Source organism: Chironomus tepperi, unplaced genomic scaffold, assembly GCF_022539635.2.
Source record: "Chironomus tepperi strain 1889 unplaced genomic scaffold, CSIRO-AGI_Ctep_v1 contig_427, whole genome shotgun sequence".
NCBI classification, from domain to species: Eukaryota; Metazoa; Arthropoda; class Insecta; order Diptera; family Chironomidae; genus Chironomus; species Chironomus tepperi.
This window is the reverse complement of record NW_027226549.1, coordinates 60,541-86,660: the sequence shown is the minus strand read 5'-3', so window position 1 is coordinate 86,660 and position 26,120 is coordinate 60,541. Positions and strand designations below refer to the sequence as shown.

Genomic DNA, 26,120 nt, shown 5'->3' with positions numbered 1-26,120 from the left:
ATTTTTTGCAGCATTTATATCTAATACGTAAATGGTATTTTGTTTTTGTCTGAAGTTTCAGGTTTTTTAACGGCAATAAAAAGAAGAGAAAAATTTTGGAGACGTGACATATCGAAGGTATTCTTGATGATAATTTTTCCAATCATCGTTTTCCGATTTTTCTCAATAAGAATCGTGTATCTAGGTTCGGAAAATTTATAAATTCAGCCGAAAGTTCATTAATTTGAATGTTGCTGCTATTTTTGGCAGAAATTAACGAATAAAAAAATTTCAAATCGTTGCTTCGTTAATATTTGTTTGAAAATTTCGTTAAAATTTTCGAATCTGAAAATATCTTAAAAGATCCAGCAAACAACTTTAATTTCCAGTAAGAACATCTTATTATTAAATATAACATCAAGTTCTGTCCATTTGAAACTGTGTCACTAGCAGGTAATCAAGTTCAGCAGACAATAACATGTTGAAGTATCGTTCAGATTCAAATTTTAACCGTTATGCCTACATAGAGTATGTTGATGGAAGAAATTGCAATTAAATTATTCTGATTATTATGTTGCCATACTAATTATGTCGTGACTTGTTGAATTATTAACTATCCTGGATAAATCCAAAAGATTAGAGATCAGACTAGATAGTTCTGGAAAAATTAAAAAAATTATAAATATCTGTAAATAACAACAAAACCCAGTCCATAACAGTCAATGTTGATTTAAACGCCGTGCGAGTTAGACGTCGAAGAAAAAATATTTAAGTCAGAGAAATTTCTAGAAATTTCGCGAAGGAACTGACGGAGAAAGTACAACAAAAGTGATAAATAGTCAATAATAACATAAAATATTTTTATGATACAATTTAAGTGATTTTAAATGATTAATTATAAGATGTTGACATCATTGACAAGTGCTGAATAGAAGTAAAAGTTAGTCTTTGACGCAGTGTAGAATCATAATTTTGGTCTTACAAAAAGAAAAAATATATTTTGAGTATAAAAAGATTATAATCAGTGCTAGATTACAATGCATCCAATAGAGAGCAGTGGAACATCATCCGTTCCAGCATTTTTAGCAAAGTTATGGCGATTAGTCGAGGAGCAAGAGACGAATTCTTTAATTTCTTGGTCACAGGCAAGTTTCTCTTTTTTTTATACTTTTTATATATATCAAATATGGCTTAAAATTTTTCTTCATATATTTTTTTAATCGTTAATGTGGGCACATACATTATTAATTCATGCAATTGGAGCATTTATTACATGATTTTTGTCGCAAAAAACCACAAATATATCTAATACGCAGTTATTTTCTCCATTAAAAATTCAATGTTTTTGATAAAAGTGAAATTTCGTAATTGTATTAAATTATTTCACATTTTCATGCATTTTTCATTGTACGGAAATGTATTTTGTGTCTCATTCCTGATGGTTTATCATGTCTTTATAAATATAGATAATTCACTGTATTTTTCCCCGTCATATTTTTCTGTTTATATTTTTTTTATTTTGCCGTTATTCGTAACCTAGGTCAATAAATTATAGAACACTTACTTAGACACTAGATTGACATCCAGTAGCCAATAAGTGGTTAATAATTAAGACAAAAAAAAAGGTTACCCATGACTTTTTCCATCCAAGGTTTCATGTTTCTACTTCTTTTTATATAATTTTTTTGGACGACTGTGACGTCATTAATCACGTTGCCTTCGTCATTAATATCATGTTCAGTGCGTTGGTTAATGTTTTGTGATACATACTCTTAAAAAAAGATACGAGAGATTCTTTTCTGTAAATGCACATATATTGATTAAATTATTCTCAATCAGAGGAGTCTCTTTAGACAATTTATTTACATCGCATTAAAGTAAACACAGAGAGTTGACAGTCATGTAGTTAGTTAGTACCTATAATTATTGACGTCATGATAGATGTAAAAAAAAAATTACATAAAGCGGCTTCCGATCTGATCGCGTTGAAATATTTATTTTTTTGCATTCATTATTTATTCCGTATGTTTGATTATGCAATCTATCCATTTACCGATGCACATTAGATAATAATAATAATAATACTTAAAAAATAAATAGTTAGGAATGTATGACAACGAACAGAACTTGCTTGGAAACAAAACAAATCTAATCTCATATTAATTATTTCCTTTTAATTTATTATTCCACAGGATGGCAAGAGCTTTATCATCCAGAACCAAGCGAAATTCGCAAAAGAACTCCTTCCACTAAATTATAAACACAACAATATGGCGAGCTTTATTAGACAGCTTAATATGTATGGCTTTCATAAAATAACATCAATTGATAACGGCGGACTTAAATTTGATAAAGATGAGATGGAGTTTTCCCATCCATATTTCCAAAAAGGTCATCCATACTTGTTAGAGCATATTAAGAGAAAGATTGCAAATCCAAAACATAATGAAGCAGAGAAAACGGCAGCAACAAAAGCTGAGCATTTCAATAGAGTATTACATGAAGTTAAGAATATGCGTGGACGACAGGATTCTTTAGATACACGTTTCAGTGCTATGAAACAGGAGAATGAAGCATTATGGCGTGAAGTTGCCATTTTACGACAAAAACACATGAAACAACAACAGATTGTCAATAAACTTATTCAATTCTTGGTCACGTTAGTTCAACCGCAAAGATCCGGACTTGGAAATAGTCTCGGTAAGAGGCGTTTCCAATTAATGATTAACGATGCACCACAATCAAAAGTTAAGAAATCAAATCAAACTGGTCCAATTATTAGTGAATTACTAGAGCAATGTGATTCTGATATGGAAGCAGACGAATTTAATTTCACGAATGTCCAATCACCTGGATCGTCGTCGAGCAAAGATTATGATAATAGTGCTGGATCCTCGGAAGGAATAAATTTTGATGATATTGATGAAATTGATACAAACAACATGGCTATTTATAGCGGTGCACCAGTCGTTAAAAAGGAAAGACGCTCAAGAAATAATAATTTTACTGGCAAATTAGAACCAATACCAACAAGATCGACAAATCAACAAAAGCATCTAAAGATTGAATCAAATAAAAATGAGCCAATTATTGTTTCACCGAATCCATCACCAGGAAAGAGCCTATTGCTATCAATGGCTGAAAAATCCAACAACGAATCAGATGAGAATATCATGCTTGATATGCTTAATGATGAGGATGTTGACTTGATTGGTGATAAATCAAATGGCAACGGTGCAACCTCAACGATTACGAGTCTGGATCCTCTAGTTGCACAAAATACACTCGATTTTGATCAAACTTCTCAAGTAAGTAACACTCAGTATACCCTTATCCAGTTGAATTTAAGCTATTGCTGTTAGATTTTTTGCAAGTCATGCAGTCATTTTGTAGTAGAATTAAATGTAGATTCTGTTGAAAAAGCTCTCTTGATTCCCATTGACATCACATATGCTAACTAGTCTATTTTATCTTCAATTCTATTTAGGATGTACATATTCTTGGAAATAACGATGACGATGATAACATTTTTGAATTTGACGACAAGAAGGACGATACTGTTGATTCGAATGCCTTAAAAGTTATTAAATTCAATCCGCCTCATACAAATGATATAGTAAACCTACAATCGACTACAGATTATACAACACATATAGATAATGTACAAAATGATTTGAATTCGTTGAAGGATTTATTAAGCAATGATGCTTATCAGCTTGATGCAAATCAATTATTAGGGGTAAGTTTATCAACTTTTATGTCCATTATTATCCTATTTATTTTCATACAGATTTTGTTGAAGTATCGACATGAGGTACGAATATGTGCTTTTGAAACGATAACAAAATGGATATAAAAAAAGATTCAATTCTCTCTGCTGCCATTTACATTCATGCTTATATATATAATATCCCCAACGAAATTGTATCTATAAACATTTAGGGATCGATGTTTTCATCTCTAATTTGCAACTTTATTTTTGTTTATTTCTTTCTTTTATGTTCATCTTTAAAAAAATATAATTACAAAAAAAATTATATTGTAATTAAATATCATAAACTCATAATACACATCATAAACTCCCATACGACGAACTGATAGATGCCTCAACAGAATGGCAACTCAAATATGAATGTGAATATGTCATTCGGGAGTTATGATATGGAAACAATCGCTAAGGTTTGTCTATTGAATTTATAAGGAATTAAAAAAAAAATTATACGAAATTTAAGGATATGAAATAATTGGGGATTCTCTACTAATGTGTAATGATGCTAACGTTTTTCTTTCTTTATTATATTTACATGATATTCTCAAATTACCCCCATTCAACAAATCAAACACACAAAAAAAAAATATGTTTATTTAAAATTTGAAAAAATATTTTTTTTTTAAAAAAAAATAATGTTAAAAATTCAAAGAATGCTGATGTTGAAGCCTTGCAGATGATGTCATACGAAGTAACTAAACTAAAATTAAAAAAAAAATATGCAATAAGAATCCCAAAAATACTACTGACGATATATATAAATAATTGATAACATCGAAGACAAATTACTTAATCAAGTCCATATTTTTCATTATAAATGAGATTCAGTCATGTCAGTCAACGTTCTTTCTTCGGATATGGACTTGCAAACAAAAACAAAAACTTCAAGATATATGGATGTGTGTATATGAACATTTAACGGAAAAACTAATTTTGTACGACAAATATTTCAATTTCACGTTAGAAGCACAGATGTGTTTGATACAGGACTTTAGGCTGTCTTGACTATCAACTTAAGACTACAATAATCGGTTATTGACAAAATTTCAATTTCGAGGAACTTAGATCTGCCTGAAATTGCATTAATCAAGATATCATGATAAAGAGTGGACATATATATATGTTACAGTCAATGTTCAGTTAATGTCCACTCGTGGATGTTCTCATACTTAAAAGCATGCTCAACCGTACTAATACAATTTTGTATACCAACACAAACAAAGAAAATTGTTTGAAAAGTTGAAGTTTCAATTTTATACATAAATATTAATAGAAACATTACTTTCTAACTTTAGTTAGTTGAAATCGTGAATAATGAAGCATTTGCAATGCTTCTGTACTCAACATTTCAACTAAAAGTAGAAAATAATGTGATTAAAATTTCAACAATTTACTTTCATAGTGTTAGTGTTTACAAAAAAATTCAAATTTTTGACAGTTAAAAATTGCAATATTTTAGTATGAGAACATCAATATATCCATAACAGGCAAAGAGACCGCTTTTAGGTGCTGAAGTGTAGTTCTGCACCATGAAAGCATGCTCTTTGCCTATTATGGTAACTTGATGTCTTAATAGCATTAAGCATAAGCTATTCAGGCTTAGATCTATATTTCTCAAGCTAATCCGACAAATCAGTGTGTCGCAAAACGTATGGCTTACGACTTAAATACTCCATTTGCATTTTGGATTACACAGTCATATTACATACACAGGTCTGAGTCAAACTGCATCTGAACCTAACAAAAACCACCTTAATGACGTCCATCAAACATTTAAAATAAATTAAAGCTTTTGTGTTAAATTTAAAATCAAAACATTCATAGAAATGTCAGAACTGCTTCAATTTAAAGCTTCCCACTAAGAAAAGGAAAATATAACATAATGTAGGACGTCAAAAATAATAGAACAGCATTATGCTATAATCTTCAAATTCACTTAAAAATAAACTCCAACTCTTATCAGGCCATACAAAAAAAGAAGATAAATTAAATTTAAAAAAAAAATTTATCCTCAAAATGGTCGCTGCTACATAATTTGTTTAGAAAAAAGAAATGTGTACATAGGCTGTAGCATAGTCGACTGTACAGAGCATATACATCGATATATCTTGCCAGTAAACAAATGCGTATTACTCAACATTATTAATAAACTTTCTTTCTTTTCAGTTGTTTGGCAACGACGATATCATTGGTTACGAATTGCCATCCAACATGGAACTTTTTGAGGATGTAAAAAAAGGTAAGTGACGAAAATCAGGTATTCCATTCATCGATAATGCAATAAATAAATTGGAAAGATATTGGTTACTTAGTTACATCTCCCCAATTGTTTCCATGTAAATTGTCTCTCACTTTGACTAACCTTGACAGTTTATGCTTTCACGTCATTGCCTTCTTTAATTCGGTACATTTTAAATCATTTTTTTATTTTTGTTTACTTTTTTTGTCTCAAAATGAGAAAAATCAAAGATTGCTTATGACATTGCAATGAACTTGGAATGAAAAATGTTTGTGCATAAGAAAATATTTTTTCAATTAATATACAGAATATCTCATGCCTGAATTTTTCCATTTGTGTGTAGGCATAATATAAATCTTATTCTTAGATATACTCATTATGAGACTTTAAATTCTAAAATTTTTGTGAGCCACCCTTTTTAATAAAATTCGTTTTTTTTTTTTGTTACATCTTCAACCCACCTTTTATTGTTGCCTAGTGCTGGCTTTTCTTCTTTATTTGTGTACAGTAATGTGCCAAATTGTTTGAACAAAGATAAAGCATAGAGATGTAATGTTCTATAAAGTAGTCTTTGAATTCTATTTGAATACTTCTATTACTCTACAGACTCAAGACTCTCTGACAAAGAGACCGTTGTGGTATTACTGTCCCATGAAAGCAGGCTCTTTGCCTGTTAGGGTTACTGAGATTCTTGTTTGTATTTTGTTGCATACTTTGTACATGCTGGGTACGGAGATGGGAGGTCGTAAACCTTACCATTCCAATCCTGATTGTGCGGCAGTCATCTTTCAGACAAAGCCTGAAGATCTTATATGTTATGACAGTTAGGGGGTAGTACTAAGATATCCAGACTTTATTGCTAATTTTTGAATACTATCTCCTTATCACAGTGTATATCACAAGTATTCTAATAAAATTCTCCCTTTTTCATATAATTTAGATGGACAGAACGCAAGATCTGAGTTAATGGAATATCAGCCATTCAATAACAATTTGGACTTAAATGAGCTTTTACAAAATGTTGGCGATGGATTAGAACAAGGTAAATATTTTATACAGTTGCTCTAACAGAACCGTTAGAACTGTTCATTAACAAGACATCACTAACAGACAAAGAGCATACTCTGAATGTACTTGTATTAGTTACATTGACTTTAACTCTATCAGGCACAGAGGCTGCTTTTTTGGTATCGAAGTAAAATTTCTGTACCATGAAAGCATGCTCTTTGACTGATAGGGTAATTAGTTATGACGTATTTTTGTCCACTCGGAAGAAAATGAACAAACTGACCTAAATGAGCGTACTCAATATAATTGAAGATACTTATGATTATGGTCGATGACTGTTCGAGTTAGGTATCTAAAAATAAATTTCTAACATTCATCTCTTTTTGTTTCAGAAAAAGTCTAAATGATTCAACAAAGTTTTGGGCGGAGGTTGATGTCGAAATGAAATGAACTGATTTACTGTTTTTATCATAACACAATACTTTGGAAGAACGAACAATAATCCTTTAATGGAAATCACACTTTTTTGTTTTTTTTTTTAACATAATTTTTGATAACATACATATTATGCTTTATGAGAAAATAATAATAATTATAACTATAAAAAAAATTGGGTTAAAAATAGATTTTTAAGTTTCGCTCCTAATTCTATAACATACAATACAATAGTTAATCCTACTTCACTTTGTAATACAAGAATATAAAAAAAAATCCTTTAATTTAGATCTCACAATAATTAATGATTCGAGTAAAGTGCAAGATGTGTCCTAAAGGGATTTAAAAGTTGAAAAGAGAGAAAAAATTAATAAAATTTTTGCACATAACACGAAACCATCGAGTACAAAACAAATTTTTAAAACATACATACATACATACATACTTATAGTTATCGAATAAAGAGTGATTCTCTGAAAAATATTTGATAAAGGAGCATAAAGTCTCATTTTAGTTTTTTTCCCAACAATTAAATTAATTATTCTTCTCATAAAATTAATTTATGATGAAGCAAGAAATAATTGAGCGTGGTTTCTTGGTATGTGATAAACCTTTCCATCTTATGCTAGTGCTTAGTTCCAGTTCATACAACATAACTTTTTTTTTTCGTCATGATCGTCAAGTCCTTCAAGAATCATTAAAAATATATTGAGATTTTTGTTAAATAAAATTGGAATATTGAACATTTTTTTAGGTAATTTGGTATTAGTTAAGTTAATTATTTGTTTATCCTCATTTTTAAGTCACTCTTTTTGTTTATTTAAGAACGTTAAGTTAAACGCTAATGTATATTTTTGCAAGAAAGAATATTATTAATTAATTTTTGAATAAAACTTTATTCAAAAATTCAGTCCTGTGCCTTTTTATTCTTATTATTCTACAGGAACATTCTGATGATGCTAGCTGCTGCTACATATAGTAAACAAAATAATAAAAAAAGTTGTCAAATGTAAACTGGATGTTTTTGTTTTTAAAACCGATTATTCACTGTTATTTGAATAATTTAATAAGATTAAACATCATAACTTCACACAAAAGCAATACTGTATGCTATCAACGCATATAATCTCATGCTGGATGACTATTTTACTATTTTCTGGATGTTCATGAAAGTGATTTCATGAATTTTTTCATCATCATTGCTATAATCTTCAAATTTATGCATTTTCTTGTTCATTTATATCAGCTTACTTTCTTGCATAATTTCTGTTCTCCATTGGAAACTAATAGGGCACAATAAAGTGAATTTGATTCATCTAATTTGCCTTTTGTTTTGTAACGTATTTTTGAAATTCAAAAAAACTGCAATAATTGTTTGAATTTTTCATAGTTTTGCTCCCCTTTTGTGGTGAAAAATCTGAAAATCTTCATAGTTAACCTAACTGTTGACGAAGTAAGAGTTCAAGAATAAAATATTAAGAAGGTTGTTTAAATAAGTTAAGTGAAGATGAAGCGATCAATGAGCAGTAGTACTGTGTCCAGCAAAATGCAGGTCATCGAAGGTAATTAAATTAATTGTTTTTCTAAAAAAAAATGCTGAAAATAAACGAAAACGTGATTTTCGAACATTTGTCTTGGTCTGGATTTTGCAATCGATTTTACGACCGCTTCTACTGCTCCAATCAAGCTGAAATTTTTTATGCTTATGTATAATCGATGACAATGCAATATTTGAGCATTAGTGAATCATAAAAATTTCTAATTCTATTAAAATTTGAATGAAAAAATGGAAACTATTCCAATATCAATTATTTATGTGTTTTTCATGCATAAATAAGCCATTTATGATGGTTAAAATGCATAAATATATTTTATTGGATTTAAAAATAAAATAACAAGTTGATTCAAGTAGGACTTTTAATAATTAAAGATATTCAGTATTTGCATTATTTCAAAATCCATTTTCTCATGGACACGTGCATGGACATCCATGACAGGAATTTGAATATCAAAAAACCGTTAGACGAGAAATTGTTAGAAGAAATCTATGATTGACGTTAGTTTGACTGATTCAGAGGCTAGACATCTGAGAGAGCTTTAAAAGCTCAGTACTGTCGAGTTATAATGTCAATTTAATTTTATTTTATATTAATAGATAAATACGGTCAGACTGGAATTCCAATAAAAATCAAGACTAATCATTTCAAGATTCATCAGCATCAAGATTTTAAATTGACCCAATATCGCGTTGATTTTGAGCCTGAAGTAACCATCACAAATACGAAAAAGAAGATTATTGGCGAAAATAAGGAAGCTTTAGATCTGAAAAGATACATTTTTGATGGAAATAATTTGTACCTTAGCAAACGATTTGATCAAAATACTTTAGATACAACATTCCAAGACCGTCCAATGAAAATTATTATTCGTCGCACCAATACTGTCAAATCTACGGATCCTATGGCATTTCAAATATTTAATCTCATCTTGCGTGATTCTATGAGCGCTCTCAAACTCCAAAACATTCGACGTAACTTCTTCGATCCGGCTGCTAAGAAGGAAATTAAGAATGCTAATTTGGAGATTTTACCAGGATATTTAAGCTCAATTCGGCCATACGAAAATGACAATATATTGATGTGTTCAGAAGTCATTCATAAATTTCTTCGAAAGGAAACAATTTACAATATATGTCGTGAATTAATGAAGAATGAGCGTACGAAGGATACATGGAAGGACATTTTGAAGAAGGAAATCATTGGAACTGTTGTATTGACTGAATATACAAATAAAACTTATCAAATCGACGACGTAGACTACACAATGAGTGCTAATTCAACTTTTAAGCTATCAAATGGCGAAACATCAACTTATGTTGAATACTATAAGGACAAGTACAACATTAAGATTGAAGATCCACGTCAATTCATGCTAGTATCTAAATCACGTGAACGTGATATTCGTGCTGGTCAGCCTGAATACATTTATTTGATTCCTGAATTGTGTCGTGCAACTGGTATGACTGATCGTATGCGACAAGATTTCCGTTTGATGCAAGAAATTTCAGCTTATACTCGTTTAAATCCACAAAAACGCGTCGAAGCATTAGAAAGCTTCAATAATCGCTTACAAACAACACCAGAATCAATGAAGATTCTTAATGAATGGGATATGAAGCTTGATAAAGAATTAATTGAGATTGAAGCACGTGAATTACCAAAAGAATCGATTGTTTTTGGTGGTGATCAACAAGTCTGCACAAACGAAAAAGCTGAATGGAGTATTCGAGGAAGTACTTCAATGTTTAAGAATGTTGAATGTGTTCGTTGGATATTCTTATATCCTGAAGACATGGAAGTTGAATCGAGGAAATTTTTGAGTGCTTTAATTGATGCTGGACAAACTATGAATTATCATATTGCTTTACCATTGTAGTAAGTACATTTAAGCTTATATATTGCATTTTCTGAAAATAACTTAATATTTATGTCTATTTATAGCAAATCAATCGCAGATGATCGTCAACAAACATATGTTCGTGAAATAGACGCAATTGCACAAAAGAAACCACGTTTTATTTTGATTGCACTTCCAACAAATCGTGCTGATCGCTATTCTGCAGTTAAACAAAAGTCAATGGTTGAATATGGAATTCCTTGTCAAGTTGTCGTTAAGAATCGCGTTATGAACAATCGTAATTTGCACTCGATTTGTACAAAAGTTGCAATTCAAATAAATGCTAAATTAGGTGGCATGCCATGGACAATTAAATTGCCAGTAAAAGGATTAATGACTATTGGATTTGATATTTCACATAACAAGTCAAAGAGTATTGGAGCATTAGTCGCAACAATGGATTTGAATCAAAGTGAAGAATTCTATAGTGTAACTATGGAATATAAGGACGGAAATGAAATGGTTAAGGAATTGGATAAATACGTTCAGATTGCTATTAAGAAGTATTCTATAACTTGTGGAACTTATCCTGAACGTATTGTATTCTATCGTGATGGAGTTGTAAGTTATTTTAAAAATGTATTAAATTATTATATATATACTAATGACTACCTTATAAATTCTAGGGTGAAGGACAAGTAGAATGTATTATGAATCAAGAAGTAATTCCAATGCAACAAATGTTGACAAAGTTTTATGAACATCAACCAAAATTCGCATACGTTTTGGTTAATAAGCGAACTAATGCTCGATTCTTTAAGCCAACGGGCAGTGGATATATTAATCCTAAACCAGGCACAATCATTGACCAAGATGTCACTTCTTATGATCGCAAAGAGTAAGCTTAATTTAATTAATTTTTCAAAACTTTAATAAGTAACCTTTTTTTCGTAGCTTCTTCTTAATCGCACAATCAGTTGGACAAGGAACCGTAGCACCAACTCACTATACAATACTTGTTAACTCGACTGGACTTTCAACAGATCGCATTCAATTGTTGACATTTAAAATGTGTCACCTTTACTTTAACTGGGGAGGAACTGTTCGTATACCAGCAGTTTCACAATATGCCAAAAAGCTGGCATTCTTAACTGGTCAATCTCTTCATAAGCCAGTTCATGAAAATTTACGCAATACTTTGTACTTTTTGTAAACCAAAGAACTAACTTTGATAACTCATTACTATTATTATGTATAACCTGCAATGAATTTATGAATGACTGATTTTTTTTACATTATTACTTACATATTATAATCCTATTAACATTCACGCATAGCGTGTAAATTGAATATAAGTATGAAATAAAATTGAATTGAAACTTTAGGTTTAGTACAAAAAATATTAAAATTTTTTATACAGCGTACAATATGCAAATGAATCTGAAACATAAAATGAAGATTTCAGGAATTAAGAACAAATGGCTTTTTTTGGTAAAAATTGTTATTTATTAAATGCCTTATTATGTAAGATGATAATCTATGATAATTACAAACAGGAAAATGAATTTTCCTTTTAGTTCATATAAGTTGTTTTTTTATTAGGTATCATGCAGCATAAATGGAGGATATTTTTTTAGAGTTTAGATTAAAAGTTACTCGAATACTATAAAAATGCAAGTACATATTGAAGAAAGAAATAAGGATTTTATCAGATATAATGCCTTTTTGTTTCTAGATTAAGATTTTCCATAATTTTGTTTTACATAATATATGTAGTTTAATGATATTTAGTTCCAATGACGTCAAATGTTACTATATGATCAGTATCATCCGCTATTCTGTGTCATTTTGTGATATTTAGTCATCAATTCCATTTTGTCTGAATAATGTCCACAGAATATGGGATGGAACCGAATTAGAATTACGATATTTAAAAACTAATGAAAAAAAATTGCACACAAATATAATTGATATTATGATTAAGGAATGTCAATTTTTAAAAAAATGATACTTTCTTCTACATTCCAGCCGCAACTTACAATGGCACTTGTGTCGTCTTTTGCAATACTTTACATTTCACATTTCTTCTTGTATAATATTTTTTTGTTTGTTATAAATAATGTTGAATACTTTTTTTTTTCATTTTCATACTTGGTGTGCATAAATGCTTTTCTTATTCTCCACCATAGCTTGGCAACATTTCATGCATTTCACAGAAAAAATAAGGTGAATGTTTGTTAATTTTGTTAACATTCAAGCAAGAAACACATAAGCATGATTTGTAATACATCCAGAGTTGTACGTTTTAACGGTTCTTTTTAATTTGAAAAAGATCGATGTGAAATTATTCAAATTTAAAGTTTCCGTTAAAAATTAAACAAATGCAAAATTGACCTAAAATTGGTGTTAAGCAACTCTGATTCACACAATTATGTAAAAATATTTGTGTTTAAAATGATGAAAGAATCTATCAATATATAAGAAAAATGTTTCACATACTTCATTATTCAATTTCTATCTAGGAAGCACAAAAGCCCAATTACATATATTTATATTTTAAAATGAGGAAAAGAAAGAAGAAAAATGTAAAATAAAAAAAGAAAACCTTTTTTTTACTTTCATGTTTCACACAACTTATAGCTGGAAAACTGGAAAAATTCTTACTAAAGAAGTTCATTTATGCATTAATAAATCTTCCACTTTTTATATTAAAAAACAAGCTACTCACAATAATAATAATTAATTAATTATATAGGCTAATTCACATGAAATACGCGCAACAACAAAGCTTTCCTAACAAAAAAAAAACTCTCATTTTATAGACTTACAAATTAATATTTTTCTCATTTTTATCATTTCATTGACTAAAACAATATTATTATTTTACGATTATATTGCAATATTTTTTTTTTCGATATACTTTAAGTCGTATATCGTACAGACGAAGAAAAATGGATGTAGATTTTTCACTTAATCTAACTACGGCTACTCAATTACTTCCAATACAAATCAAACATTTAAAATGATATAAAAAATGGCTTCACTTGACTTTTTTTTTTGTTTTTACTCATATATAAGTATAGTAATATTATTAATCATGTTAAATACACTTTTTAAAGATCACTAACGCCATTTGAGCCGTTTGATCCATTGTTTGTTGCTGTGACAGCGATAGGCTCTGATGATGGTACACTATCGACATTTGGTACGTAATCAAGTGCCATTAAGCATGCAAATACTGTCATAACCATTTTTGGCTTAACTTCTGTTATGTCTTCTGGGAGTGCATAGACTCGTGCGCCGATCTTCCTTGCCATTGATATTGCATACTTTGCATTTGTGAATTTTTCCTATTAAATAAAAAAATTTAAATTTTAAATTAATTTATTCACATCAATTTAACACAGTAAATTACCTCATATTCGTTGCCTTCGACTACAAGTTCATAATTAATACTTCCTGGTTTTATAGCGTCAATAAGATCAAGCACAACCTTTGCATTACTGATTGATGAGTCTTGGAAACTTTTTATTGCTGATTCTTTACCAGCAGCTTGTAACTTTTTATTGACCCAGCTCACAATTTCTTTCTCGACAGCCGAACTGCCAGTATTTGCTAACTGTGATAATACCGATAGTGTATATGCTCGCATTAACTGCCAAATGAGTGCTATAAATAAATTCCACAAAAATACGATAAGTCTATTGCTGATAAAAAATGGAAGTTGAAAGATCGCCGAAAGTCGGACGATCAAAGGCGCACATTTTATTATGTGCTGTAAAGAAATTCAAGTTCCAAATCATATCTCATGCTGAGTCATACAATAGATATTTGAAGGTCATAGGATGTTTTGGAATTTGAAATTTAACGGTTTTCAAAAATTCAAATCACATACCTAATGTTAATGTTGCATTTCCATCGCTGATGTCCTGTCCAGCAATACCAACAAGTGAAAATTTCTGTTGTTTTCCCAACTCAACGGCATAATTGCAATTCTCAAGTTTCTCCATAAACTTTCTTAGTGGACTGAATCGTGAGTGTACTCTCTGCCAGTTTACAGCGCCAGGTCTAATGATGTCAAACAGTTGGAAAATGACAAGTCCATCAGCCAAGTCAGAATATAGCCAATTTACGTATGGCTTCACACCCATTGAGTTCATCCAATTTCTATAAGTCTTCTCCTCGCGTGTCTCCTCAATTGCTTCAAGTCCTTCAATTTGATCTGGCTGATCAAGTCCCGGATGATTATTGAATAAATTAGCAACGAATGCCAAATTCAATTTATAAACACCATTCACTACGTCTTGTGGAGTAACAAAACTTCTGCAATTTAATTTTCCAGCTTGCTGTAACATTGTTTCGGCACGATGTACTAAATGTGGCTCATGAATGGCTTCCATTGTGACTAAATTTTTTGGAGAGCAAAAAAAATAAAAGTTAGTTAAAAATAATAATGGTATTTCAAAAATGTTTAGTATAATACCTCCAGCTTCCGGTGGTGCAATTTGCTTCAACAAGTACGAATAAATTTCCGAGTCACTAATGTCAGTAGTAAAGTTTGTACAACGACGTTGTATTCCTGCACGTTCTAAATGATGATTCACCCAACGTAAAAGTATCGCTTCAGGTGATAATTTCATTAAATCTTCAAGACGTTCATCGTCATTAATAAGAGTCGCGAGACCAGGACATGAGTCAAGTGTAATATGACTGAATAATCCAACACGAATAATTTGCCATAAAAGACCAAGAACAAGATGTGGTTTGCCTTTTGCCAAGTCATGTGCATCAATATTGATAATATTACATCCAATTGCTGATGATGAGACTAGAGCCAATGTAAGGTTCTCAAATTTTGTATAAACGGTCAAATTCTTTTTGTTAATTGCCCTCTCATCAATCGTATCAGGACATGAGTGATTAATAAGCTTACACAGTAAGATTCCATCTTTTATTTTATCATATAAAGCCTTGCCTTCCGGATCGATAGGCAATAAATGCTTTAAATCTTGATCGTTTAATAAATTACTGTTTATCCATTCACTAAATGATATTTGTTCTTCAAGTCGTACGGAATGGGTTGTTCCAGCTGCTGACGAATCAGACATACCACCCAATGTCTCAAGATTCTCTTTCTTCGATACAACTTGCTTAAATGTACTCGCAACTTCTTTTGCTTTAAGGTCAACACAAATTTTTTCAAACTCATTGTAGTTAAGTTTGCCTGGTGTCTTTAACTTATGTTTATTGCCAAATTCCTCAATCATTAAACGAACTTGATAGCCGGGAAGTTTAAATCCAACTTGATCAAGTGCTTCCTTTAGTTCTTTTAGATCCACAAATCCGTCAGTTTCTTTTGTAATCTAAAAATAAAAAGCATGAATCATACATAAATAAAGATTAGAATGTGATATACCATATGTGTGCATATATATATTAAAATACTTCCGGAAAGAGTTCAAAGTCCGCATAAACACTCTCGACGACCAGACTTTGACATTTTTCTCTCGGATAATGTATTTCTTATGACGATGGTGTAATTTGTGTATTAAAATAATAATAATAACATAAATCATACAGCCATGACTCTTATCAAGAATTTAAAATTGTGAATGTCAAAAAAGAAAGAAAGACAAAAACAATTTTAAGGCATTTCAGACACAACTATATAAAACAAAAATATTGGAAGCAATTTAGTGCTCATAAACATGTTTATATTGGTTTTTATTTATCATGTGAATGATAGACGTAGTTCAATGGAAATACTTATAATGATGACATGTTTTTGTTGTTCATTGATTTGTCAAGTGTTTCAATGGAATGTTATGTCATTAAGTATGTTAATGGTCGAAATACTATATCGATATGAATGTTATCAATTTCACTCATACACAGTCATAATGTACATCTTATCGTACAGTTGATAATGGATTACCTATTAAGAACTGATAGCATTTTCTCTGCAGAGCAATTACTTCATCAAGAAGTTATCTTGGAATTTTGATTTTTTTTAAGTAATGAATTTATGCTTTTAATGACAGTCATTAGCGTCATAAATGAGTTATTACTATTTTTCCAATGACATTCAAGTTCAATAACGGGTTTTCTGAATTCAAATTGAATATTTAACGAAAGATTTTTTTGAATTTTCTTCAACCGTTATTTTCAATTTTAAAAAATCCGTTGAATTTCAATACATTTTGAAAGTGAAAAATGTTATTAATCAAAGAAGCAGGAAGAGTCCGTCTCATACGCAGCAAAATGTAAAAATGCTGACAAATTGTCACTAATGGCTTCATGTTAGTTATCTCAACACATGTATCTCATAACAAAAACTATAATTCATAAATCATCAATCATTACAGCATCGACTGAATATAACCATAAATACGCAAAATAATACCCAGACCAAACGACTTCCGACAATCTTAAATGCATCAAAAGAGAGATGAAGAAAAAATTACGCAAAACATTCAAATTTATTATCGGCAGTCTAGTAGGCTTCAATTCATTGAAATTTAAATCAGGTATTAATTTTCTCACTTCATCTCAGTGTATTAGGTCATCCCATTCATGAATTTCATACCTTTAAAGCTTCTCTTATTTTTCTAGATCAACAAACTATATTTTCGCGCCCAATGCAAAATACAATGAAAATAAAGATATAAACATACTTTGTGCGTGCATGCTAATGATGATTATATTACAAAGAATGCATATTCATAAATGCATTGAGTGCAGTGATGCATATGAAGGAAGGCAGCAAAAAAGAGAAGAAAGAGTCAACTTTCAATTTTCTAAATAATTTATGTGCTGTTGGCTGTCGAATGGAATCTACACAATAATAATTGTAAATCTCATTTTACGCAACATAATACGTGCTGCACTTTTTGGATTTAAATAAAATATATGTTATGGGAAAAAAATTCCTAATTCCAATTCGGTATTCACCTAATTTTTTTATGTCTGTTGTTGACGCAATACCATGCACCATTGTTTATTATTTTAATTTCGACCGCAACACTTCTTCTCGTCTATTTCTCATTCTCATTTTTTTTTCTTGGTTTAATGACTTAAAAGTTAGACTATAAATTGTTTTATAAATAATTCATTACATGATTCTATTGTTGTGACATAAAATAAAAACTTAAAAAGCCTCAACATTTCATGGTCATCATACTGCACATAAATCTAAAAGTGAATATATGGAATATAAATCCCGAATAAGCTTGCAGTAATTGCTGGTTTTTTGAGTATTTCTCATAAAGTAAATACTCTTATGTGATCAGCATGTTCACTCGTCTAACCTGTTAGTAAGATTTTGCAAAGTTTTTAATAAGCTTGAATTTCCATAAGCAAAAAAATTTGAATGAGTCACAGCTTAGTGTTATTGTTAGAATGGAATTTACTTAGACTAGGCAAGAAAATAAACAGAACTTTATTTTGTGTCAATGGAGCGTATACAAACAGCATGCTATAAAACAGCCTCAGCATTTAAACCCTTGAATTGTTGTGAAACCGAAATTTTAAAAGAATAGTTTCCAAAACAGAAAACAATCTGCTGGATTTGACGTCATAAGTCAAAAGAATACAAAAGAGCTCGTTCTTGTCGAGTTATTTTATTTAAGACCCACGAAATGAGATCCAGTAAGATCCATATCACTTTACTACGGTCCAGTAAGATCCAGATTACTTCCCGACCTAGAAATCAAGATCCAGTGGGATCCAGGTAGCTTGACGCCTCACGAAACAAGATTCAGTAAGATCCTGATCACTTCCTGACCCACAAAACAAGATTCAGGAGGATCTAGATCAATTTTTGACCCACAAATCGAGATCCAGTAGGATCCAGCTCACTTCACGACCCTCAAAATGAGATCCAGTAAGATCCAGATCACTTGAAAACAAGTTTCAAAAATGCGCTAAACTTCCAATATTCCAATGATTGACTGGAAAATTCCCATAAAATCACTGGAAATTTCCAAATAATAATTCAAATTTCAAATGACCGTTATATTTCAAATTCATAACTATGTCTAAATAGACTTTATATTGAAATTGTTATAACTTATGATATAATTCCCTGAATCAAGCTTGATATTAGTCTGAGTAAGACTATAATCATGAACAACAGACATAAACATTGTGACTCAACCGGCTCACAGGAAATTCAGAAGCTTTTCCCAGAAAGCTCACGACAATTCCGAAAAAACCAAACTTTTCGTTATCTCATGAGTCATGACTCACTTAGACGCACCTGTACAACAACACTGACTCAATCCTATTCCGAAAATATCAACACACACGTATGTTCCTAACTAATCAATGAAATCACCTTTTTCGCACCGTTATAAGTAAAATTGCATAAAAAATTATTCAAGATTGACATTGCTGATATCTAAGCTGTCAATAGACAAATGCGCTTTGATCATCGCATCGACACCGACTCTACTTTTCTATTATGCTTTTGAAATTAAGATTTATGGCAAAAATTATGAAAAATAGCTCATTTCTTTCCAACATTTTAAATAGCCTTTAATAGCTTTTTGTAAAAAGTTTATCGGTGCCGTCACGTTTGATATTTATTACGATGTATTAGATTATAATGAAATCACTGTAAATTAAACATCCAATGAATGAAATTTCAGTTTATTTATAGACCATATTGTAGCTAAGATTAAAAACTATTTATTACAATTTAACAAGTTTGTAATGTATTACTTTGTTTAGGATGATTAAAACGTAGAAAGAAGCTTTTACGTCTAATTTGTCTGGTGTCTGATGGAACTAAATTTGGTACTGAATTTTACGTTTCAAGATTTTGCAAAGTTAACGTTGACCGTTAAATTTCAAAATTTTAGTCGCAATTTTCAAATAATTTTTGACCGTTATTTTTCAAATATTATTTAACCGTTAAATTTTCAAATATTTTTTTAACCAGTTATTTATCAAGAATGTTTTAAATTCAGAATGGCGCACATTCTAAAGTCCAAAAATGACAACATTCATACAAGTTGCCACAAAGTAAACCATCGTCTCATGATCAGGTATTATTCATAGACATAGTCTATATATAGTCTATTAAAAGTTAATTTAAATTATTTTAAATTAAAAAACATTTTTCACTGAACTCAAACTGTTATTATTCATTAATTACGTGCATGTTGTTGTTCAAGACCTCAAAAATTTTTAATTTTTTTTTCTTCTCTGATTGTTATCGGCCACATACTATATATCTTCTTATTGTTGATTATAATTTAAAATAATATATATGTTTTTCGAGAAATCATGTAGCAAAAAAATTATATCTGTGTATAACAGTTTAACATTTTTAGAAACGAATAAGCAGGCACAAATGCCATTAGCATTTTTTAATAAAAAAATTGTTCTTAACAAACACTACGTCATTTGACCGCGAAAAGCTATCAAGTTGTATATATTAACAAAAATATTAAGTAAATAAAGGAATACAAGTAAACAAAAGTCATGACTAATCATCATCATCGTCATCGACTAGTGCTTTGAGATATTCAAGTTAAATCCATGTTTAGAATCGTGCTCATTTGGTTGTATTTACTTTTTTAATAAAAAGCAATTATGCCGCCGTCTATTTGCATTTTTGCGACGCGATTTAAAAGAAATATCCAAGGCCAAAATCAAAGAATTTTTTACACATTATGAATTATGAGCCGATTTTCTTATGGAAGCGCACACAATGAGAATCATGTTATTCACAGAATATTAATGACATTACAAACTAACAGTTTATTTAATACAATTTCCTATAAAGAAAAATCATTTTCATTATTGAATAATAAAGCATATGAATTTAACTAAGTATAGTATTAAGTAGTAGGTATGAAAAGAAAAGAAACAATGAGTGAATTGTTGTAAACTTTTTAATACAAGAATGAACCAGAGTTATAAAAAAATTTTTATTTGTGTGTCTATATGTGAACATATGGAACTAAAAGTCGAATGGAAAGTGGCAACAATGCTTGCGAGCGAAACGAGTGTAACAAGCAAAAAAAAAAGAATTAATAAGACACACAATTGGGAACCGGAGATTTTTTTTATTTCTTGAAGAGGTATTCCATACTATTGTACAGTCAGTGTCTCTTATTCGCTAGAAAAAGATTGAAATTGTAAACTCATCATTGAGTGACTCTCACTCGGTTTTGTAAAAGACACTACCTAACCAATACATTTTTAAGTTATAGTGGAAATAAATATGATTTCTAATGTCTAATGAAATCAAATAATCAAAGAGGAAAAATGGTTATTTGCCTAGATATATATCATATAATGAATACCAAACCACTTTCAATTGAATTACTCGAGTTTCAATGATTATTCATTTTACAGTACATATTTTTAAACTTGATGTGCACTTTTGTTGCACAGTTTGGTCATGTAAATGGTGTTTTTGACTGTTCTGGATGTTTACTGGATCTTTTTTTATTTAATCGGTTAAATTTTGTTCAAAATATTCAAAAACTTGATGTGCCGGTTCAAAATTCAAACTATAAAAAGTTGTCCAATTTGGTTCAAAAATTTGAATGATTGAAAACCGTTAAATTTTGTTCAAAATTCCAAAAATTTGCCGGATAATTTGGTTCAAAAATTCAAATTTCAAAAAGCCGGTGAATTTTGATCAAAATTTAAAGTCAGTGAATTTGATTCAAAAAGTTCAAATTTGAAAAAGCCGGCGAATTTAGTTCAAAAATTTAAATTTTAAAAAGCCGGTGAAATAGGTTCAAAAATTTAAATCTCAAAAAGCCGTTAAATTTGGTTCAAAAATTCAAATTTGAAAAACCGGTAAATTTTGTTCAAAATTTAAAGCACTTAATTCATCATACTTCCGAGAAAAATATTATTAAACTCAACACAATCACCCAAATTATAATCTAATCCTCTGACGACTGTAATACATATTAACTGTATCTGTGTCTAAACATCGAAAATATATTGATATAATGCGTGGGGCGAGATGTTTTTTCTTTGGGTGCGTGTCCAAACACACAGTTTAAATTAAACCCCGGTAAAAACTGTCATTGCATCATCGTCAGTCATCAAATTAAAATAATCAAAAAATAACACTTAAGATGATATAAAAAATAAGTAATATAAATTCAAATGTATTCCATTTAAGGCATTTGGACTGTTACGTAATGCAACTTGAACTCTTCTTTTTCTTCCATTTCCTACGTCACTAAAAGCTTTTGCTTCATTTACTGACTTTTATCAAAAAACAGCAAAAAATAAAAATATTTTATCAATGAGTCGATTATGTCGGTAAGAGTCATGCTTTAAATATGATTAAGAAGCATTGACATCATTTTTTTTTAAATTTCCAGAGCAATTCCAGTGAAGTCATAACACACAGCAACTTACAACTATCCAGACAAGCCATTTATCCATAGAAAACAAAAATGTCATTAAAATGTTCAACATTTATCTGTAGACATTAATTACAATGTTGCCTTTATGCTTTTTTCTCACTTCGACATACAGTGGAATTGCATTCACAATAAATAGACATTATTAATGAGTCAGCATAGAACTTACTGATGGCCAAACATCATTCTCTAAATGACTCGTGAATTCAGTCATTTCAGCATCATTTGACGTGATTGAGCGGGCAGAAAGGTCCATTATTTTGTGATTTTTAATTGTCTTGATTGAAATTATGCAAATTTTATGCGATATTTGATTTACTTAATATTTTTATTATGATGTGATCACTTTCGCGTTCACGAAATAACTGACATTCAAAAATAAAAATTATTAACTCGAGTTAGGGCTAAAAATTATTTTTCTTTTATCAGCAAAAAGGCTTATCGGCACACAATATAAAATGTATATAAAAACATTTTTTTTTATCGAGTGCGAATGCAATGAAATAGAATACTAACGAAATCAAGTATAGAAGCTATTTTGACGCAGACTAAGTGACAGAAGTGCAGTTAATTGTCAATTTTAAAATTAACGATTTATAAAAATTCAAATGAAAGAACCTTACAAATTATTTATAGATTTTCAAAACAATACAACAGTTAGAAACATTTGAAGGGTTCTAGGACATTTCTTACATATTAAATTCAGAGTTGCAGTGACAGGTACCAGTCACAGATAGAGGTGACAGGTTTTGTCAAAAGATGACTTGTCACAGGACGTTACCTGTAGACAGATGGATTTATTTCTTTTTGTCTACCACAGACACAGGTGTTGCCTGTCACAGACACATATGTTGCTTGTCACAGATACATATGTTGCCTCTCACAAACATATGAGTTGCCTGTCTTGCTTGTCACAGGTCAGTTCTGCAATCTGTGCCAGGCCAAAGAAATCTACCTGAGAACAGGTACCTGTGACAGGTGAACTGCTTCTGCTGACCTGTCACAAATTGCAACTCTGATTAAATTCTATTGCCAATCTTCTATGATTGCCAGCCAACAAAAATGAACATTTAATTCAATTATTCTCTAAAACTGCACATCGTCTGAAGCTACAGTGAAACCTGAATGAACAGATGTAGTCTAGCAAACCAATCGATAGATTGTTGCAAATTATGATAAAGTGATTTTTAATTGAAATTATATGCCCAGTGTATTTGTGTTGTTATTATCGACCGAAAATTGATATGTTTATGGATAGACAACAACAACAACAACAACAACAATAATAATGATCATGCACGTGTGAATAAAAGAAATGAAAAAGAGTTTAGCTCTAAAAAACGAACATGATTTCCATTTAAATCAACTAAAGTACATCAAGTAATTCCCTTACTCCATCAAGTCTCATAAGGAAGAAAGGCATACACAAAGCAAATCATGCGATGAATCATTGTTGTATTTAAACATGTGTGAATCATCACACATCATTAGCCCATGTGCTACATAATAATATTTTCACTTTCCTGGACATTGTATGACTGATAGTAAAATTGCAAATAATAACAACAACAACAATAATAGTATGTATATTGACCCGTACACATTTATTTAATGTTGACCTCATTAACGTATTCATTGTTTTAGCCAGCAAAAATAGACGACGTCGACGACGCACATTGAAATAGTTAATTTTTTTTTTCTTTCAATTTGCATAAAAGTTAAATGAATTAAGTAAGAAATATTGTCATTTTTTTCCCTGCCTGTCGTGTAATCAACACTTGATTTAATTTAATAAAAAATGAAACTTTACGATGATTCACAGTAAGTTTCGTAATTATTAGACAAACTAGCTAATATAGCTGCCATTGAATCAGTGACAAAAGTGCATTTAATTTAGGTCAATTGGCTTTATGTTTATTGACATTTTTTTGCTATGAATAATGAATAATAGAGTTCATTAACAGCAATTGATAAGCTTTGATTTTCATGTGACTAATGAATGTAAAGGTTTTTAATTTTAACGGCTTTTTGAAATTTGAATTTGAATCAATACAAATGTTAAGAAAGCTCTAGAACCGTATAAACGTGAAATTAAGACTCCATAATTAGTCTTAGTATTGAATTTATACGGTTCTAAAGTTTTCTTAACATTTGAATTGTTTTAAATTCAAACTTTAAAAAGCCGTTAAATTTTGTGAATTTAAATGGTTTTAAAGCACTAAAAGATCATTTAAGTAGATCTAGACATAATAAAAGTCCACAAGACATTGGAACTGACTATAAGTATAATTTACACAGCACATTCTTCGTATTAATGCGCAAAAAATCGTAGAAAATGTAGGTAAGTTATATTGAATTAATAAAGAGTAGTAAATGAATCAAGAATTAGTCATGAATATTTGAATATTTTTATCGATTCTTATATTGATTATTCATCGTGCGGTTTTATTCGCTTTCCGAATAACTCTCCGCAAGGAATTTAACTTATTTATCAAAATATATATATATTCGTATGCAGCACATTTCACCATCGTCAATGTTTGCTGATGACTTAAATATCACGAATTTAAGACATAATAAATGCTTTATTGATGAAAAACGGATCCCCTACATTGAATTATTATATTTATAAATTACATAAGTGGTGGCATATTATTCATTTTTTTCTGTTCCTGCTATATCTACTCACGAGATTAAACCCAAAAATATCATGAACAAATTCCCGTCATCATCAATGCCATTCATTATCTACGCGATATGATTTTTTTTGAGATCACATGAACTTCTTCACATTTTTTCTCTATTAATGATTATGTTCCATAAAGCGCGAATAATTAATTATAATTGTTCACATGTGTGTGAACAGATTGGACTTTTACTGGATCTTCAATCTATACACCGTACACAATAAAGAGATTTTTTTCTTCCAAAGAAACGGTAAGATGATTCTTTACTTATAATCATCATCAATGAACGGAGCAGCAGAAAGAGAGTGAGAGAGAGGATGTAAAGAATGGAAAAAACTTTCGTCATCATTTGCCAATATCAAGAATACTTTCATGTTTTTAAGTCTATCTATGGAATTTAAGGTATTTTAATCATTAAATTAATATGAATACCATAGTTTATGATAGTTTCTATACATCCGGATATAACAGAATATTTCCGATGAGCCAAAAATGCCGTAAATTGAGACAAAACTTGTAAATGTCTGAGGGTGTGGATATTGCCGACTTTTTTCTTTCTTCCTTTTTGACATGTTATTAGTTCTTATATTTGTTTAATTTATTAACAAAAACATAGCACATTTAAACAGTCATTAACTTACATCATTGAAATGTTCTTTAACTTCGGTTTTGAACTCCTCAGAGATTTTTGTTTTCATAAAACTACTCATTTTATTTAATTTTTTTTTTTTTGCACAACTTTTCTTTCTCAAAATTTATTAAATTTATTTCATACACTTAATTATTTTAACTTATATTCTTTGCTGCACGACTTATCTTTTAGCATAAAGATTTTTTTAAACTCTTTTTTAGTAGCGTTAAGCGCTATATTTTTAAATTCTTCTTATTCACTGAAAAATATCGACTCGACTAAACGTTATACTCAAAAAAACTCTCAGTAAAATTGTGAAAAAAAAACTTCCGCACCGCACTTTGGTTGATATTTCCCCTCTTTTGCTCACTTGTTTGAATTTTAAAAAACCGTTAATAACTTCAAATTTTGAATCACTTTTATTTACATATAATAAAATTTATATTCACTACAAATTTCCAAAGACTACTGTAACAATCCACAAACCTTGTCAGAATGCCAGAATCTTTCAATTCAAAAAATTTTTTGAAAATTTGTAACGGAAATCAAAAATTCAAAAATATTCACTCGGAAGTTA

At 30.0% G+C, this 26,120-nt stretch overlaps 3 protein-coding genes and 1 long non-coding RNA gene across 7 annotated transcripts; 3 read left to right on the top strand and 1 right to left on the bottom strand.

Annotated features, from left to right (window-relative positions):
• Window positions 1–731: 731 nt before the first annotated feature.
• Window positions 732–8,340, top strand: Hsf (Heat shock factor). Of its 3 annotated transcripts, XM_070649560.1 has the most exons (8): window positions 732–1,124; window positions 2,172–3,287; window positions 3,467–3,718; window positions 4,081–4,158; window positions 4,401–4,439; window positions 5,915–5,987; window positions 6,928–7,029; window positions 7,388–8,340. In XM_070649560.1, exons 1-8 carry the CDS (start codon window positions 1,017–1,019, stop codon window positions 7,396–7,398), a joined length of 1,779 nt encoding a protein of 592 aa, XP_070505661.1. In that variant the 5' UTR covers window positions 732–1,016; the 3' UTR covers window positions 7,399–8,340. The 3 variants fall into 3 exon arrangements, with proteins under 3 accessions (XP_070505661.1, XP_070505662.1, XP_070505663.1); XM_070649561.1 differs by lacking the exon at window positions 4,401–4,439 and having other exon boundaries at window positions 733–1,124; XM_070649562.1 differs by lacking the exons at window positions 4,081–4,158; window positions 4,401–4,439 and having other exon boundaries at window positions 733–1,124.
• Window positions 8,341–8,846: 506 nt separating this feature from the next.
• Window positions 8,847–12,173, top strand: LOC139097663 (protein aubergine-like). The gene is made up of 5 exons (XM_070649568.1): window positions 8,847–8,992; window positions 9,586–10,864; window positions 10,931–11,447; window positions 11,513–11,724; window positions 11,781–12,173. The coding sequence occupies exons 1-5, from the start codon at window positions 8,938–8,940 to the stop codon at window positions 12,037–12,039; spliced, it is 2,322 nt and encodes a 773-aa protein (XP_070505669.1). The 5' UTR covers window positions 8,847–8,937; the 3' UTR covers window positions 12,040–12,173.
• A 155-nt stretch (window positions 12,174–12,328) lies between these two features.
• Window positions 12,329–25,814, bottom strand: Fim (plastin-2 Fim). Of its 2 annotated transcripts, none has more exons than XM_070649572.1 (5): window positions 25,554–25,814; window positions 15,310–16,189; window positions 14,722–15,231; window positions 14,242–14,495; window positions 12,329–14,176 (listed from the first exon to the last, which is right to left on the bottom strand). In XM_070649572.1, the coding sequence occupies exons 1-5, from the start codon at window positions 25,620–25,622 to the stop codon at window positions 13,940–13,942; spliced, it is 1,950 nt and encodes a 649-aa protein (XP_070505673.1). In that variant the 5' UTR covers window positions 25,623–25,814; the 3' UTR covers window positions 12,329–13,939. The 2 variants fall into 2 exon arrangements, with proteins under 2 accessions (XP_070505673.1, XP_070505672.1); XM_070649571.1 differs by lacking the exon at window positions 25,554–25,814 and adding an exon at window positions 22,395–22,590.
• Window positions 20,964–22,716, top strand: LOC139097667 (uncharacterized). The gene is made up of 3 exons (XR_011545086.1): window positions 20,964–21,104; window positions 21,979–22,121; window positions 22,184–22,716. It is a non-coding gene; the product is annotated as an uncharacterized lncRNA (long non-coding RNA).
• Window positions 25,815–26,120: the final 306 nt, after the last annotated feature.